Source organism: Agelaius tricolor, unplaced genomic scaffold, assembly GCF_023055355.1.
Source record: "Agelaius tricolor isolate 1412-34295 unplaced genomic scaffold, bAgeTri1.0.p SCAF_34, whole genome shotgun sequence".
In the NCBI taxonomy this organism is placed as follows: Eukaryota; Metazoa; Chordata; class Aves; order Passeriformes; family Icteridae; genus Agelaius; species Agelaius tricolor.
Genome location: NW_027269294.1, coordinates 6,485,416 through 6,502,197, shown reverse-complemented (window position 1 = coordinate 6,502,197; position 16,782 = coordinate 6,485,416). Strand labels below are relative to the sequence as shown.

At 43.6% G+C, this 16,782-nt stretch overlaps 1 protein-coding gene across 12 annotated transcripts in view; it reads right to left on the bottom strand.

The window, feature by feature from the left end:
* Positions 1 to 16,782, bottom strand: part of JADE1 (jade family PHD finger 1) — a 45,344-nt gene that overhangs the window by 26,397 nt on the left and 2,165 nt on the right. For 7 of the 12 annotated variants that reach the window (XM_071452402.1, XM_071452405.1, XM_071452396.1 and 4 more), the window contains exon 2: positions 9,283 to 9,360. In XM_071452402.1, the coding sequence (XP_071308503.1) occupies positions 9,283 to 9,334 (52 nt within the window). In that variant the 5' untranslated portion in view covers positions 9,335 to 9,360. Of the gene's footprint in view, positions 1 to 9,282; positions 9,361 to 10,323; positions 11,478 to 11,511; positions 16,776 to 16,782 lie in introns of those variants that run through there. The other 5 variants (XM_071452397.1, XM_071452407.1, XM_071452398.1 and 2 more) reach the window with 5 other exon arrangements.

Below are 16,782 nucleotides of genomic sequence, written 5' to 3'. Positions count from 1 at the left end.
TGTGTGTTTTAAAAGGATTTCATCACTGAGAACAACAGGAGAGGGATCCCACTCCTATTACCTGCTCTTAGTTTTCCTTTTGCATTTATCTACTTGAAGAAAAAAAAGCAAAAAGGAATCCCAAAGCACAAAAAAGGTGTAATCCTCAGCAAGGGAGGCAGAGCTCTAACACACCACTGGTGCTGCAAAGGATTTCTCAGACTCAAATAGGAATTTTTTTCTGTTCCCCAAAGCTGCTATGAACACTTCACACTGTAAATACAGTGTTCTTATAATACTGCCACAGGGTGTATGTAACACACACGCCTCCTGATCACAAAAGAAAGCAATCAAGGAGTGTGCATTCTTTTTCCCCACTTGTGAAGAACACAGGCTTCCCAAAAGGAAAAACTTAATCAATTTTAACTGCATCATTTTATTAAATGATCTGTCAAGAATACGTTTTCATCCCAAGGAAAAAAAATCCAATCAAAACAGAAAATTGCTTGGAACCAATAAAACAATTCAAACCCTCAGGGAATTCTACCCCACAACTAATACACTGCTCAGCATGAGCAGAGAAGTCTCAGCTATTAGGTATCATGCACAAGGCTGTTGTAAAGCCACCTGTGAGGCACCCAGCTGTGTCCCTGGAGAACTACCTGCTGCTGCAGCCTCTGAACACTTCAAAGCCTCACTTCTTTACACTTCTCCCACGGTAAATACAGGGCTGCTACCCTGCTCCAGCAGGCAGCACGACACAGCAAAGCAGCCCTGACACAGATCCATGTCTGCCTGTCACTTCTGCTTAGCACCAGCCCTTCCAGATGCCTGTGCTGCTCTGCAGCTCACTCTGAGACCAACGAGGTGCTGCTGCCAACGCTGTCACAAAGATCTACAGCCCAGGGAGAAAACAGAGGTGCTCAATCTCTCCATTTAGTGTCTGGCCCACAGCTCCTTACAGCAGGATTTCTGTGCCACTTGGAAATATCTCCCTGCTTGGACTCAAATTCCAGCACAAAGCAAACATAAGCAAACTATTCTGTGGGCAGTTTCTACTACATCAGGTACAGAAAGAGCTGGCTGGGCAGAAATCCTCAGGCCTTACCACAGACAAAGCAGCATGCAAGCAAACACCACCTAAGACAGCATTTCACAAAGCCAAATTTCCTTTCTCACTTTCCTGGTGCTGGAGGGCTTGCTCATCTATCTTCCTTATCTTTATAGCATATTATAATACAATAATCTCATCCAAGATCAGAACACAAGAAGCAATAGCCTTTTATCTCTTGTCAACAGCAATGCTCCTTGAAATTCACTATCAGTTGACGACTCCCCAGTTGCAGCTGCTGAACAATGCGTGGATCCATGAGATCTCTGCAGTGCTTTACAGCACCACAGCACAAGTGCTCAGTCTCTGACACACATAATGAGCCATCCCTGCAGCTCCCTGCCACAGCACTTTAACACAAGTTGCCACCTGTCATCCCTTTCCTCAGCAGCACGTCTTTGAGTTTTATCATCTCACAGAACACACACATAACCACGCACAGGCACACGTCACTCCTGGAACAGTCAGGAATTCCTTGACCTCATCTTGTTTCTCAGCACAAGAGCCAAGTGCCACTCGAGCCCCAGACCAACTCCCATAGTAGCAAAGTTCTACCATGACAGTTTTAACTCAAGTTTAGTAGAGGTTATCAAAGTCAATTTGAGCACCTCCCACTCACAGGCTGATAACATGATGTTGTCAAGGCCTTGAAAGTCCAGTGGACTTAGGTGTACTCAATCTAGCAGTCTTGTAGAGAAAAATGAATGTGCCTCTCCAAAAATGAATCATGGCATCACAGAATGTGCTGAGCGGGAAGGGACCCACAAGGACCAAGGAGTCTGACTCCTGGCCCTGCACAGGACCAGTCCCAGGAGTCACACCATGAGCCTGAGAGCATTGCTCAAATGCTTTGTGAACTCTGTCAGGTTGGTGCTGTGACACTGTCCTGGGCAGCTGTTCCAGTGCCCAAACACCCTCTGGGTGAAGAAACTTCTCCTGACATCCAACCTAAACCTCCCTGGTTCACTTCATGCCATTTCCTTGAGTCCTGTCCCTGGTCATGAGAGGGAAGAGATCTGCACCTGCCCCTCTGCTTCCCCTCATGAGGATGTTGAAGACCACAATGTCTCTCCTCAGTCTCTTCCTCTCCAAGCTGGACAGACCAAGTAACCTCAGCCACTCTTACAGACCCTCCACCATCTTTGTGGCCCTTCTCTGGATGGCTTCTCATGGCTCAATGTCCTTTTTAAATTGTGGCACCCCAGAACTGCCCCCAGCTCTGGAGGTGAGGCCATCCCAGTGCACAGCAGAGCAGGACAATCCCCTCCCTTGCCCAGCTGGCAGTGCTGTGCCTGATGGCCCCTAGGACACAGCTGCTCCCTTGGCTGCCAGGGCACTGCTGACTCATACTCAACTTTCCCTTGACCAGCACCTCCAGGGCCCTTTTTGTGGCACTGCTTGTGCACTTTGTGCACCCAACTCCAGGGCTGCCCCATCCAGGTGCAGAATCTTGCACTTCTCCTTACTGTCCTTCATATAGGGATTGCTCATCATAGGGATTGCTCATGTCTCTTATCTCCTGAGGTCTTGCAGGGCCCCTCTGCCCTCAAGGGAGTTGACAGCAGCTCCCAATGAAGTGTCCTCAGCACACTCACTTAGCATTCCTTTCAGCTCCATGTCCAGGCCATTTAGGAAGATGCTGAAGAGCACAGGGTGAGGAGGGAGCCCTGCAGAGCCTGGACACCAGCTGATGTCACCCCACTCCCTGTAATCCCTTGTGCCTGACCCATGAGCCAGTGGCTCACCCATCATGTAACAGGGTTATCCAGCTGTGTGTTGGACATCTTGTCCAGAAGGATCTTATGAGACACAGTGTCCAAAGCTTTGCTCAAGTCCAAAAAGATTGCATCTACTGGCTTTCCTAGACCAACCAAGTAGGTCACTCTGTTGTAGAAGGATTCAACAAGCAGGACTTTCCCCTCACAAAGCTGTGCTGGCACAAGGCTGGTTGTGTTATCCTACAGCTGTTTGTCAATACCTCCCCAAATAATCTTTTCCATGATTTTACCATGATTAAATTAATCTTTTCCATTATTAGGCACTGAAGTGACACTGACAGAACTGTAGTTTCAGGGATCTTCCTTCTCTTGAAAATTGTGACGATATTTGCCAACTTCCAGTCAGCTGGGATGTCTCAGAATTCCTGAAACCATTCAAAAATCATAAAGAAATGTTTTTCAGTGATATCAGCTAGCTCCTTGAGGATTCTGTGATGAATCCCATCAGGCCCTATGGATTTGTAGGGATCCAGCTGCAGCAACAGATCCTGCACAAGTTCAGGGTCAACTGGGAGTTGATGATTCTCACTGTCATGATCCTCCAGCTCAGGGCACTGAGACCCCCTTGGGCCATCATCAGCATTGAAGACAGGGGCAAAGAATGCATTAAACTCCTCTGCCATGTCCCTGTCCCTGTTTGTAAGGTGACCATCCTCACCCTGTAACAAGCTGATGCTATTTCAGTACTGCCTTTTACCACTAATGTATTGAACAAAACCCTTTATTGTTCCCCACATTTCTGGCCACCTTCAACTCCACGTGAGCTTTGGCCACATGAATTTCTCCCTACAGTGGCAAGCAGCATCTCTGTGTTCTTCCCATGTCACCTGACCTTGCTGTACTCAGAATGCACCTCCCTTTTTTGGCTTCCATCCAAGAGGACATCCCTGTTCAGCCCAGCCTTCTCCCTTGCCTGCTTGACTTGCAACATTCAGGAACTGCCTGCTCCTGTGCCCTTAGGAGGCAGTGTTTAAAAACTGACCCCAGCACCAGCAAAAACATTTGCCCAGGGGACTTTATTTACTAATTCCTTGAAAAGCTTTGTGGCCTGCTCTCCTCGTGTCCAGAGCTGCTGTTTTCCTGGCACTTTTCCTCCAGTCAAATGATGGTGGTCATTACGGGAAGCCCCTTCCTCAGAAGTGATACCCTATCAGGCAAGATAAGCCTTTCAAATCACACTTCCAGATCTCTCCAGCAACTTCAGCACAAGCCACTCTGCCCCACTCTGAGATTAACCCTCAGGTAAGGTGCTGGTTCCTACCATCTGCCATTACTCACCAACCCTTTTTGAAAGGCACACAGTGACCCAGCACACTTGCTGCTTTGCCCACATTCTGAGCACTGAGACTACATTACATTCTGTTGTTCAGTCACCATCCCTTACCCTCCTGGCAGGTTCAGATGAAAAAACAAAAAAACCTTCCTCGCTTCCTTTGCACAAAGCTCTGCACATGCAATTCCACAGTAAATGACACACACCCCCAAGGTTATGTACTCAGTAACCTTTGTGAAGGCACCCTGGGATCCATCTCAAACACTACAGGAATCCACTGGGATTCAAAGCCCTTTCCAAATCTAAGATCCTCGTCATTCAGTCAGCGCAATGGATATTGGCAAAATTCGTTTAACTTTAAAATAACATTTGTTTAGCAATGATACAATAAGGGTCTGCCTAAATTACAGAACTCTATTCTATAATCCATAGGTATTAAATCTTTCATTTCTCAGAACTCACGTGAAACTCTGTAAATCTTGGAAGTATTTTTCATCTGCAAGTGTCTTCGGTTCTCCTCTCGGACACTCTGCATGTAGGAGTGTGATAAATTGATAACCCCTCCAAGAATTAATGAAAAAGCAAGCAAAGTCTGAATAAAATCATGCTTTGAATTCCTTGTTCATGGAGAACAGCACACAAACTCTCTTGGACACCAAGGAATGCCTGGATTTCACACAATATCCCTTATACAAATGCCCATGAGTTTCAGACCTTGCTCAAAAACAAGCTGTCCACATGTCAAACCAATTTATGCAAAAAGGAATGCCTTGAAGCTATAAATGGGAACTCCTCCACTGCACAACTCCATCTCACCAGGAAACAGCATATGGAATATTTAGCACAAACCACCTTTGCAGATTTACAGACCAATGAGACTAAAAAGCCAGGTGTCAAACACTGAGCAGGAAAGCTAAGACAGCTTCACTATCTAACATTTAATTAGAGTGAGACCCCAAACCATAAAGAGAAGGGTTAGCAACAGAGCAGCAAGCTGAAATGCAGTGTTACAAAATTTGCTTAAAAACTATCAAAGCCAGCCAGCAGAAAACAGGAGTGTAATGGATTTGAGGTGAACATTACTGATTTCCTTTCTAGAGGCTTTGAAGAACGCAGCATGTACATCCCAAGGCTTTTATGAAGGGCCTGGCTAATATGAATGCCCATTATAGCTGCTGTACTGCACTATCTGGAAGGCCACAGGAACAAACAAGCTCTGCCAGGTGAGCAAAGAAGAAAAGCTTTCAGCAGCAAAAACTCTTAGGCACTTCCCCAAGCCTCCTCTCTCAACACCATTCCTCTGTATTTAGACAAAAGTTCAAAATGCAGAGCAATGCCTGCAGTCATTTTTCATTCAATTATATTTCACGGGTAAGATGTTCAAAAGTGACCTCTAATTTCAGAAAATGAAATCCCTGAGAACATGCTCAGATATCCAGGGACTCACTTCAGAACTGCCAGGCAAAACTGGCACTGACACCTCCTGCCCAGTGCTTCAAATATGCTATTTTGGCTTTGAGTTGAAATGAGGATTTAGAATTTTGATTCTAAGGGGACACAGCTTAACAAGTTCTAGTAGTTAGGTTGAAGTACATGAAATAAATACTTTTGGGAGCTTAGCTTTAGGAAAAGAATCAAGTCTGAGGGCAAAGAAGTGATGAGGAAAGCAAGGGTGCTGACTTTAAGCTGCAAGTCTTTCAAATTCTGCAAAAAACACATAAACACCCACTCTAAAATATCTTACATGAGTCAGTAAATACATGTACATACTCCAGGACTGCAGCCATGCTGTTAAGCTTTCTTCTCTGCTCTATTTTGCCCCTAAATGAAAGCCATTCTCCCTTCTTTCATCTCTCAAGATGAGAGCACCTTTTTCTCCCTCTGAAGAACTACTGTATCTCCAGAATAATGTATTTTTAGCACTTGGGTATGAGCTTTGTTTCCTTGAGACTACCAAGGAAACTGATTCAGTTCAGTGATCCAATGAAAAACAACTTTTTTTTTTTTAATAAATTCCATTATTAGTGGCATCATTACTATTACATTCCAAATATTCAGGATCCTGAGCTCAAGAGAATGAAATGTAGATTTCAAAATATTTTCCAAGTTGCACAAGCCTAGTCCAAAAAATCACCATCATTCAGGTTAGCCCAACCACATTTCCTCAGTGACCCTCATGATGAATTTGAGATGCCTGATCCCAGCCTAGTAAAGCATGGTATGCAAAAATCAGCTGCAGAACTGCAGCAGCTGGAGGCACAACCCTCATTCAGGATGAGGGACAGCAAGGCTGAGCCCTAAGCTCAAAAAACATGAAGCAACAAGTCCACTGGAGGGTCAAGAAACACCACTGACTGAAAGGGAAGCAGGTGTTTGCCAACAGGATTCCAACCAGGAATCGATTCAAATTGCAGCTTTTCAATTAGATGATGTCTGTTTGAAACACCCAGAATAGTCAAATGTAATTGTTGTCCCAGAATAGTCAAATTTAATTGTTGCCAGGCTCTGGAAACTGTGAGAAGGAAAAACAGCTAGTGAAAAACTTGAAGCCTTCAATACAAACCCTAAAAAATCAGTAGAAATTTTTATATTTTTTGGGGGGGGAAAAACTTGAAGCCTTTGATACATACCACAAAAAACCAAGAGAAATTTTCATATTTTTGGGGGGGCAAACTTGCTTCCCCTTCTAAGACTACTGTAAGTACAGTGGATCAGAGATACTACTGGCAAAGTAAGAATACAGAAACAAACATAGTGAAGAGTAATCAGTAATTCTACCAAAGGCAAGAGAGATCCTGTGAAGGTGAAACCTGTAAGGGGACACCCTTGACATTCAAAGATAGTTGCAAGGAACCACTGGTATCTCCTGTAACAGGAAAAGAGGAAAGGACCTAAGCTAAGTCAGTCATTCTTTTCAGGGAATTCTGAATGACAAAAAGCCTTGGAAGTGCTGACCCCACATTAAACATTCCTCCTGAACATGTATATAGAAATAGAATGAGTATGCAGGAACCTGTATCTTAATTCACCCAGTAACAAGAGGCAAAAAAAAAAAAAGAAAAAAACCATAATCAACATAATCAAGGAAAGAACAAGTGTAATGCAAAGGAAATGGTATATGTTTCAAATAATATTTGAAAACACTGTTAAAATCTCACTACCTTTGCCATGCAATTCATTCAGTGAAGTCATTTGCAATAACCAGGCTTTAAAATAGATATATCATAAAAGGGCAAGAGGTTTCCTTTTCTTTTCCAAACTCATTTTCTTATATCATGATCTATGGAACAGATATTGTGGAAAATATAATTCACTAAGTTGATAGCTCTATTCCAAATAGTCATACATCAAGTGACATTACAAACAAGCACTGTAATCAGCAACAGGTCAGTCAATTGTATCTATTTCAGAACTTCAATTCCAAGATTAACTGCTTCATATTTTATTTGGTAAAAGCTGTTACACAAGGCACATGAAGAGATCAAAGGCTTAAAAAAAACAGCTAAGAGAGTGAAAAGAAAGACTATTATTAATATGAAACACTATTTTATAAAGCTGCTAGGGAATGAAAAAAGGGTGAGACTAAATTTTAATGGAAGATATCATGTTTGTTGCTACTTGTTTATCTTACAATAAAAACACAGCTTTGATTCTGGGAAGTATACATCACCTTTAAGGAAGTACACAGATTTCAATTTTCATAACCTCAACTAAACTTCTAACCAATAAAAACATGTCTGGTTTGTTTGGGGTTTCTTCCTCCGAAATCCCCCAGCTGCAGGTAGCTCTCCAAAACCAAGCCAAATTCCTCACCTCTAACAGATTTTGCCCAATCCTTATTTGGATTAATTCCTAATCAGCCTGCTAGTTCTTACCTTCTCTAATCCCTTCACCTTTACTACTTGATTTCAGCACCAGTTTGCCCAGGGTTGTTTAGAGAGGCAGCTTTGGCCATACCTGAGCAGATCCCAGGCAGCACAGACACACCTATGAAATGCATGCAGGTGAAGCAGTCACCTGCTCACATGGAGCCACAGCATACCACAGGGGTAAATTCTCAGAGTGAAGCTTTTCAAAAGCACCTAGGAAACCACCCCAGTCATTTTCAGACTGAAATTTTAGAAAAAAACCCCAGGCTTGAAGATGTGCACCCAGATAGGTCAAATTAAAACCACAAAAACCTCTCTGACAACTGGCTAAGCTGCAGTACTGCCAAGTGCAATTTACTTGCTCATTTGGGCAAATAAGACACCTTGGCACATTCCCTAAACTGGAATGTCCCTCCCCCCCCACCCCTTATTTTTTCTGCTTAAATGAAAGATTATCAGTGCCTGGAATCCAAACACAAGACAGAGAGAGATACCACAGTGTGCGCTAGTTACAGCAGTACAAGAACAGTTAAAAACCATAAATATCCTCTGTATCCAAATCAGTGATTTGCTGAATTCAAATTCTTGTAAGCAATTCCTCAAAGAAAATCTTCAAATGCAGTGAGGAAAAACTTTTATGGTCTGTAATTCTTTTTTGCTTAAGCACTACTATACTTTCCCACTGTGTAAGAGGGTGTGAAAAGACCGAAGCAAATTTCAAATCCTTATGCAAACTTCTATGGGCAATGTCAGCAGATGTCTCCATGCTCACTCTGTCCTTATAATGATTAAATTATGCTGTTTGCCAAGATTTCCAAGATGACCACTGACTTTTTGTGGGACATGAATTTGTAGAGAATTTTTCAAGTTTGATAGAAGGTTTATATTGTATAACAAATGACATTATAAACAAGCGCTGTAAGAAGTAACAGGTCAGTCAATTGTATCTATTTCAGAACTTCAGAAATTCCAAGATTAACTGCTTCATATTTTAATTGGTAAAAGCTCTTCTTTTATTTTATTCTCTAAAAGTACATGTTTTAGTTTAGCTCTTGTTTTATCTTATTCACTAAAATGTCAGTTCAATGGGGGGATCCTGGATCTCCTGTCCAGCCGTGCTCAGAATGACTGGGCTCAAAACCTCAGATCCTTACAACACACATTGCTCCCAGCTCAACCAATATGCAGAATGCCTCTGGCACATGGAGCACTGCGTTAGGACACGTTTTCCAGCTCGTAACCTCCTGCACTCTACACCAAAGGAGCACTTACTGCCATTGTCGTCAGAGTCCTCACTGCTGCTAGGAAGCCGATGTCGTTTCATGATCTCCCCGGGAAACAGCAGGCAGCCTGGGAAGCAATGAGACAGCACTTAACCCCAGGTAATGACACACACTCAGCAGCTTGTGCTTCTGATGGCATGCGAGCATTTACAGCACACAAAGGAAAACAAACAACTCCAACAGCAGCTGAAAGATGAACAGGGAACCTCTCAAGGGTGCTTAATTAGGCTGTTATCCTATGAGCAGGTGAACAGCGCTGGAGACTGGAAAGGACAGTCCCACCGATGCTTTCCCCCCACCAAAAAGCTGAGTTTTGTCCTGAGAGGCGTTAAAATCACTCAATATCCCCAGCCAATGTGCTTCACTTCTCCTGCCTATTCTGCCACTAGATTTGCAATACAATAACGTTTTTACTGCTTGTGTCAATATTTACTTTGGCTAATATATTTTTGGAGCAATTTTGTTCCTGTTTAAAGCGCCAGATTTACGAAATCGGAGATTAAAGTCATCCACTTACACATAAAAGACAAAACATCAGCAGTAGCAAGCCCAGTTTTCCCAGATTAACTAAACGTGCATCATCTATGCCCTGGAAAGCACCACCCTCTAAGATGAGAGTTAGTTCCTCCTGCAGGGACATTTCTAGAGCCATGCCTAACACTAACTGTTCTTTGGGAGTAAGATTATTCAGATCATTATTCAGAGGTTCCTCCGAAATGCCAGATTTCTACCAAAATACCAAATTCATGGGCACATGGGGCTGTGATAAAAAGGCCAAAAGTTCCAAATCTTTTTAAGTGGTGTTCTCATGGCACTGACATTTTCACGTGTATTCACTGTGGAACGAAGCCAAATTCAGTAAAAACAAGGAAGCTATAAATAGCTAGTCAGTGTTTACATGTAAAAAGCTATTAAAAAGTGCAAGTTGAAGAGCAGATCAAGACATGACAAGTCCAAAAAGGCATATCCACCATAAGTTAAACTGACAAGGACTCTAGATGCACATCAAAACCCCTGAGTCTTTGCTTACCACGTATCAATCCTGGTATCAGCAAGGTCCAGGCACTCTGCTAACAGCAAATCCCTCATACCCACCTCTGCACACAGATTTGGAGATCAGATGCCAAAATATTCCTTTGCTTCTACCTAAGTGCAGAAAATCTAACCTTATTTCCATGTGAGCTCAGACTTCCTCAAACCCTCTCAACAAAACTCCTTGCACTGGTCCTTCAATGTAAGAATTAACTGCTCCAACTTCGTTCACTGAGAGCACAGCTCATTGTAAGAAATTCAGTAATGCCTTCAGTTTTTATAAGGCTGATTCCCAAAATAAGAAAACCCAAAAAACCTAACAAAGCCTGACACTATTTACAATAAAGCACCAAAATATCTGCTTCCAGAGAAGTTAATACAGTTCTAAGAACATGAGCATTGCAGGATTGCCTCCTTTTTCATATTATACCTGCAAACAGAGTTGGGGGGAAGCCTCCCTTCCACAGACTGACTTTTCAGAGTGGGTTTTAATACACCTGTCATTGAAACATGTAACAGTTTTGAACTGCAAACTTTGCTCACTAAAGAGAAGCTGAATGGTTCACATCACCAAGACCTTTTGTCACCCCTTCATAAAGTAAAAGTTCACATACAGTGTCTGATGCCAGAGAATAAAGAATCAACAGTGGCAGCCTCTTACAGGGTTAGAAGAATTCTCTCCAAAAATTGCTTTGAAGCAGGCCAGAACTTTGTGTGTATGGGAGATGGAAATGCTGCCAGTGGATAAATACCCACACCAGCCAGGACCATCAAAACCCAGTGAATACAGATCTGGTATAAATTTAAGAGATCCTGAGCCAAGTTCCTATACAGTCACTTAGAAAGACAGAAAGCCAATATTCAGATTCAAAACAGGCTAAGACAGAGCTGAAAAATCAATTAGTTCTTACAAGGCCAAAACTAGAGGGATGAATATCTATCTGTAAGGTACTTTTTCTATTAATTCACATATTAATAACAGCAACGTAAAAGAAGATATTCACTTATCAAAAATCTCCCATAAACTAAGTAAAGAAAACTTGGAAGAAAATTCAGGAAATTTGTTCTGTCTCAAAAGTGTAATTTGTATATTTTTGGTCCACTTCTTGGTTTATTTCCCACATGGACTGAAAAGCACAATACACTGTTAAGCAAAACAACAGAGTTTATGTACACTAAGACACACCTGTGAACTTGCAACAAACAAGAAAATTTGGAGTTCTGCTCCTTTACATCTTTCTGGACAAGCGTATTTTGAGTTGATCTTCTCCTAACATACTTTCTGCAAATTCAAAAAAAATAAGGAAAGAGACAGAACCTTCTTCTTCCTACCACGTGTCTTTAAAAAACAAACCAAACATCTCCTTTTTGGTTGCTGTTTAAAGGAAAGACTGGTAATCACACCTCCCACAGTTTAAGCACCCTCCAGAGCTTTTCAGGAAATAATCCAGAGCAGAAGCCACTTTCCTGAGCACAGAGTATTGGATAAGGCAGCTAATTTCCTTGTCCACTCTAGTCAGGCATCTCAAGTTGGCCACACTGAAAAGCCTCTGTTCTCAATAGTATCATTAAAAGAAATATCCCATTTGATGAAGCTCCTGGGAGATTGTTTTATAGATCTTTGTGGGGAAAAAAAAATTAAACTTAGAGATCTCATTTTCCCATCTTTGAGCCTAACCTCAGTTTACAGGGAGCTAAATCACAGATGAAAAAACAGCATTTGACTTCTTAGAGCAAGACTCAAACCTCGTAAGATTAACCCCCTGGAACTTCAGTCATTAGAAGAACAGCTTTTTTTCAACCTCTAAAATAATTTTAAACTGCTACCAGCAGATGTTCATATCTAACACATGTTCTAGAGATAACATTGGAACAGCTAGCAAGATTTACAACCATGCAGATTGAAATGCTACTGGTTTCTGTCAGGGGGTGGTGACTCAAAGTCACACAAGAAACATGTTAAAAAGTGCACATTAAAAACAAACATGGGTTATGGATAGTGAGTTAGATGCAGACTGATGCTGCAAGTTTTTGCCCTGTTCCAGCAGCCAGACACCACAATCACTATGCCTGTAAGCAAAGAGAATTCCCATGTAAGCATAAAACCAGCAAAACATTTGAGGCCAGCTTTAATACCAGGAGCCAAAGCTATGCACCCCAGCCTGCAACACTTGCAGGGCAGGAAGAGACACCCAGATGACTGAACTCAATTCCTAAGTGCCTGCAATCACATAATTGCTGTCCAGCCCTGAAGTTCCCACAAAAATCCACTGCAGCCACCCAGGCCACAGAACGAGCTCCCAAACCCCTTCTGAGAATGAACAAAAGGATGAATGTGTCTTTCTCTGAAGAGAGGACACAGTCAGCCAAGCAGTGTTTGTGGGTGAACCCTGGATCTTCCATCAAACATTTCTGTTTTTCCCAAATTCTTACACCGGCCCACAAGGGTGTTTGCCCAACACCCTGTTCACCTAAAGGGAAAGCCCAGCACTCCAAAAGCTGCTGCAGCCAACAACCCTAAGCTGACAAAGGCTGTCTCACCAAGCCACACCCTCTATCAGTTTCCAGTGACTCCTGTGAATTCCTAATAATTCAACAACTCTTATATATAAACTTTCAGTTTCATTTCCTCGAAAGAGGATTGTTCCTTTTTGTTAAAAGCATCCTTTCAGAAATCAGTCAGACCAAAACACAGCATGCTGATCATGTTTTCTCCTGACACTCCAGTGTAACATCCACCAATTTATTGGGGAGGAACCAAACTGGGCTCAGGCTAATGCCAGCTTTCAGCCAAACACAGCTTTTGAGAAACAGCCACGATTCTGCTGGCAACGTTACTCCAATTCCACAGGCAGCAAAGCATCCAAGAGCACTTCATGCAGTCACACCACCATGATAAATGCACCAAGGGGACACAAACCATGCCTTTTTAGTCCCCAGCCACCCTCAGATGAGCTGGCCACACCAGGGCAGCACTGGTGAGGCCAAGCATAGCTTACAGCATGCCCTACTCTGCTGCTCCAGAGGCTGAAGGTGCTGCTCTGCTTTACAGAAACACATCACCAGTTGCTTTTCCATCCTTTTTAATCGTGCTTGCTCCGCAAGTTAAGCTCTAAGTTTTGCTCAATGATTAGATACAAACTTTAAACATAAGAATGTAACTCTGGATTTCCATGGTGCCTTTGCTCAAATTGTTTTTGAAGGCAAAATTACACCACCTGAAACCGACTTCTGTATTTTGGAGAGTGTGGGAGGCCTTTTTCAAAACACTTGTAAATGCTGCTCAAATGAAATGACTGGCCAATAATCCAATATAATCAATGTCAGGCCACACAACAGCATTTGAATTTACATATCCTTGTGGAGCTGGGCAACAAACACCTCAATCTATACCAATAACTAGATGCAGGTAGGCATAGAGACTTGGCTGTCCACTTCCCAGTATTTGATGCCAGATGCTGTGCAATGGGTTAGACTCAGCACCCTGACACAGCACAGCAAATTCACTATTTTTAGCAGTGTGATTACCATGCTACTCCATCCTTACCTCTCCAAGAGATAAATTATCAACAAAACTCTAAGACCCCACTGGACATTGATGTCCAGTGACCTTTCCTTTTTTCTCCCACACCGGAGTCCCAGGAGTTGCACTGATAAGAGTGTAAAAAATACAAAGAGCAGAAATCCAGACACTACCCCATGAAACTGGAACAACAGCATGCACACACACACCTCCATGTGCCAGATACCATGTGCACAGTTAAGAGCCCCACATAGATCTTCACTCAGTTTGACCTCAAGTAGAGAGGCAATCAAAGAGAAAGATGTAAAGTGTGTCAGTCCTTGTTATGCAAATAGCTAAGCAGAACCAGGATTGTAAAAAAAAAAAAAATTATACATGGGAAAATCTACATCCTCAGGTCAAAGGTTTTCCACAGCACAATTCTTAGTGAAGTATTTTCAAGGGCTGCATAAACCCCTGGGTAAAAGAGTGTATAATTCAAACTCTGACAGACAATTAACTGTAACCATGTTAACGGGTGTCACTGTAACAAACTGCACTGAACAGCTGCAGAGACAGAATGGGAAGAAAGCAGAGTTATGACAGATGTACACCCTGAAGACAAACTGAAAAACTGCCTTTTCCTGAAAGTAACCCACTAACTGCAATGAAACGAAGACCCAATTATCTCTAGTACACAAGAAATTGCTTCAGAACACCTATTGTACAAATGGAAGTGAAGTGTGACACAGCTTAATAAAATGGGTAGAAGATGCAGCCATTTGGCTTCTGTTATTGGGCTCTTTTTAAATAGCTTATTTATAACACCACCCCTTGTTCACTGACACCTGACATCACAAGAAGCTTTTTGGCTTCTACCCTAGACCTAAAACAAAACAAAACAAAACAAAACAAAAAAAAAAAAAAAAAGGAAGCACATCAGAAATAAGCTGTATTACTCAAATCCAGCTAAAACTTTTAAATTCCATTATGGAGCACCATCCACAGTGCAAAGACTCACAGACCTTAAATCTGGAGGATAAAAATCTTCCAAGTCTCACGAAACAAAGAAGTACTTGGCAAACAAGGCCAACAGTTGTTCTCCACAGGGAATATTTCTACCAAATTCAGCACACCTATTCAAAATTTATCAATACATGAAAAAAGCACAATTTGGCCATATCAACCCAACACTTCTGAGGAATCCATGTGCTCATTTATGCACCTGTGCAAGCCAGCTCATAATGTCAACTTCCTACCTGAGCAGTAACAGCAAATTATTCCCAAAGTGTGGGGGAGTGAGTGAAACTGACCATCCAAAATCTTGAGCAATGCATAAACTGGGTTCCAAGAATTAATGCAACCCAACCTGCACCCACTGCAGTTCATCTCTTCCACTTTGGTCATCTCCAGCTGAAAACAGGAGCATGAAGCAGCAGTACTAAACACATGGAGAAATCATTTGAGGAAACACTGGAAGTTTGGGTTTTTTTACTAGTTCTGTGAATTGGGAATGAAACCAGAGAAGCTGGAAGGGAAATCTGCAGCTGTGAGAGGAAAGGGGAGTTTATTATTATTATTTTATTTTAAACATATGTATTAAACATAGCTCAAAAGCAGGGAGCAAGTGGTATCTGAAGCCAGAGGGAAAATCCTGCCACTAAAACATACAATCCTTGCTGTTTCAACAATATCCCACTGAGTGTGAGAAACCTCTAGAAATAGAATCATAACAAGCATATTTTGGCATAACTTTAATGAAGGTTTTAGGTTTCCAAGTGTGGGCAGCTTCTGACTTAGTCAAAAGACAGCACCTGCTTCAAAAGGAAATTATTCCCAATAACAGCTAAATGTTTCTCAGAAAAATGGGGCTGGCATAAAAGCATCTTCAGCCTTTGACATTAAAACGTCAACTAAGACGTGTTGCTAAATCCTGCTGGAATTTCTGATACTTCCACGGCCTGTTTCACTGGGAAGGGTTGGGGGGGCTGACAGATCTCAGGATGCCCTGGCTCTCACCTGCCGGTGAACCTAATAAACTTTCTCAGAATGAGCCGATCAGCCGGAGAGGGCCGGCAGGAGAAGTTGGCCGGGGGCAGGCGCTGCTCGCAGGTGCGCTAAGCCCCGGCCGCCGCGGGCTCGGAGCCGCTTCCCGCAGGCTGAGAGCAGCCGAGCCTTCGGGAGACACTTCCAAAGCCGCGCTCACGCTGACCGCCGGCTGCAGCCCGGCTGGCTGCTGCTCAGGGCGGCTCTCCTCATCCTCCTCCTCCTCCTCCGGCAGCGATCCCATCTCGGCTCCGGCCCCGCGCCCGCCCAGGGCTGGCGGCAGCGACCCCGGAGGCACCGGGGCACGGCCGGCTGAGGTCACGGATCAGCCTCCCGGCCGGGCTACACCTCCCGCGCGGGGGTGGCACCTTCCCGGCCAGCTGCACGGCCGCCGGCTTCCAGGGGAAGCAGCCCGGCTCGCCCCCTCCTTCTCCTCCCTCCCGGCTGCCGCTCCTCCCCGCCGCCGGCCGCACCAATCCGCTCGGCCACGGCTGCAAATCAAACTTGGTGCCCCCGGCTCCGCCGCCTGTGGCTCAAAGCGCTGTCACTGCCCAAAACGGCCGCGGCACCTTCCCCGCCCGCCCCCGCGGCCACGCTGCCACGGAGGGGGTGGACGGGACGGCGGATGGAGCGGCAGCTCGGAGACGAGCTCATTTTCTCTGTCCGTCTCTCCTCCCACTCCCAGACAGTTCTGGAAACTGTGTTATCACCTCTTGTCACAGGAAACCAACCAGCAGGCGGTGCAAACAAACAAACACCCTTTGCCTCCACCCTTCCCAAAATCATCCTATCGGGAACGAACGGGCGGGCGCGAACGGGAAGGGAAAAGCAAATAATAAAAAAAAATTCCGCAAATAAAACCGAAACAACAAAACATTCCCCCCTCCACCCCCCCCCAAAAAAAAAAAA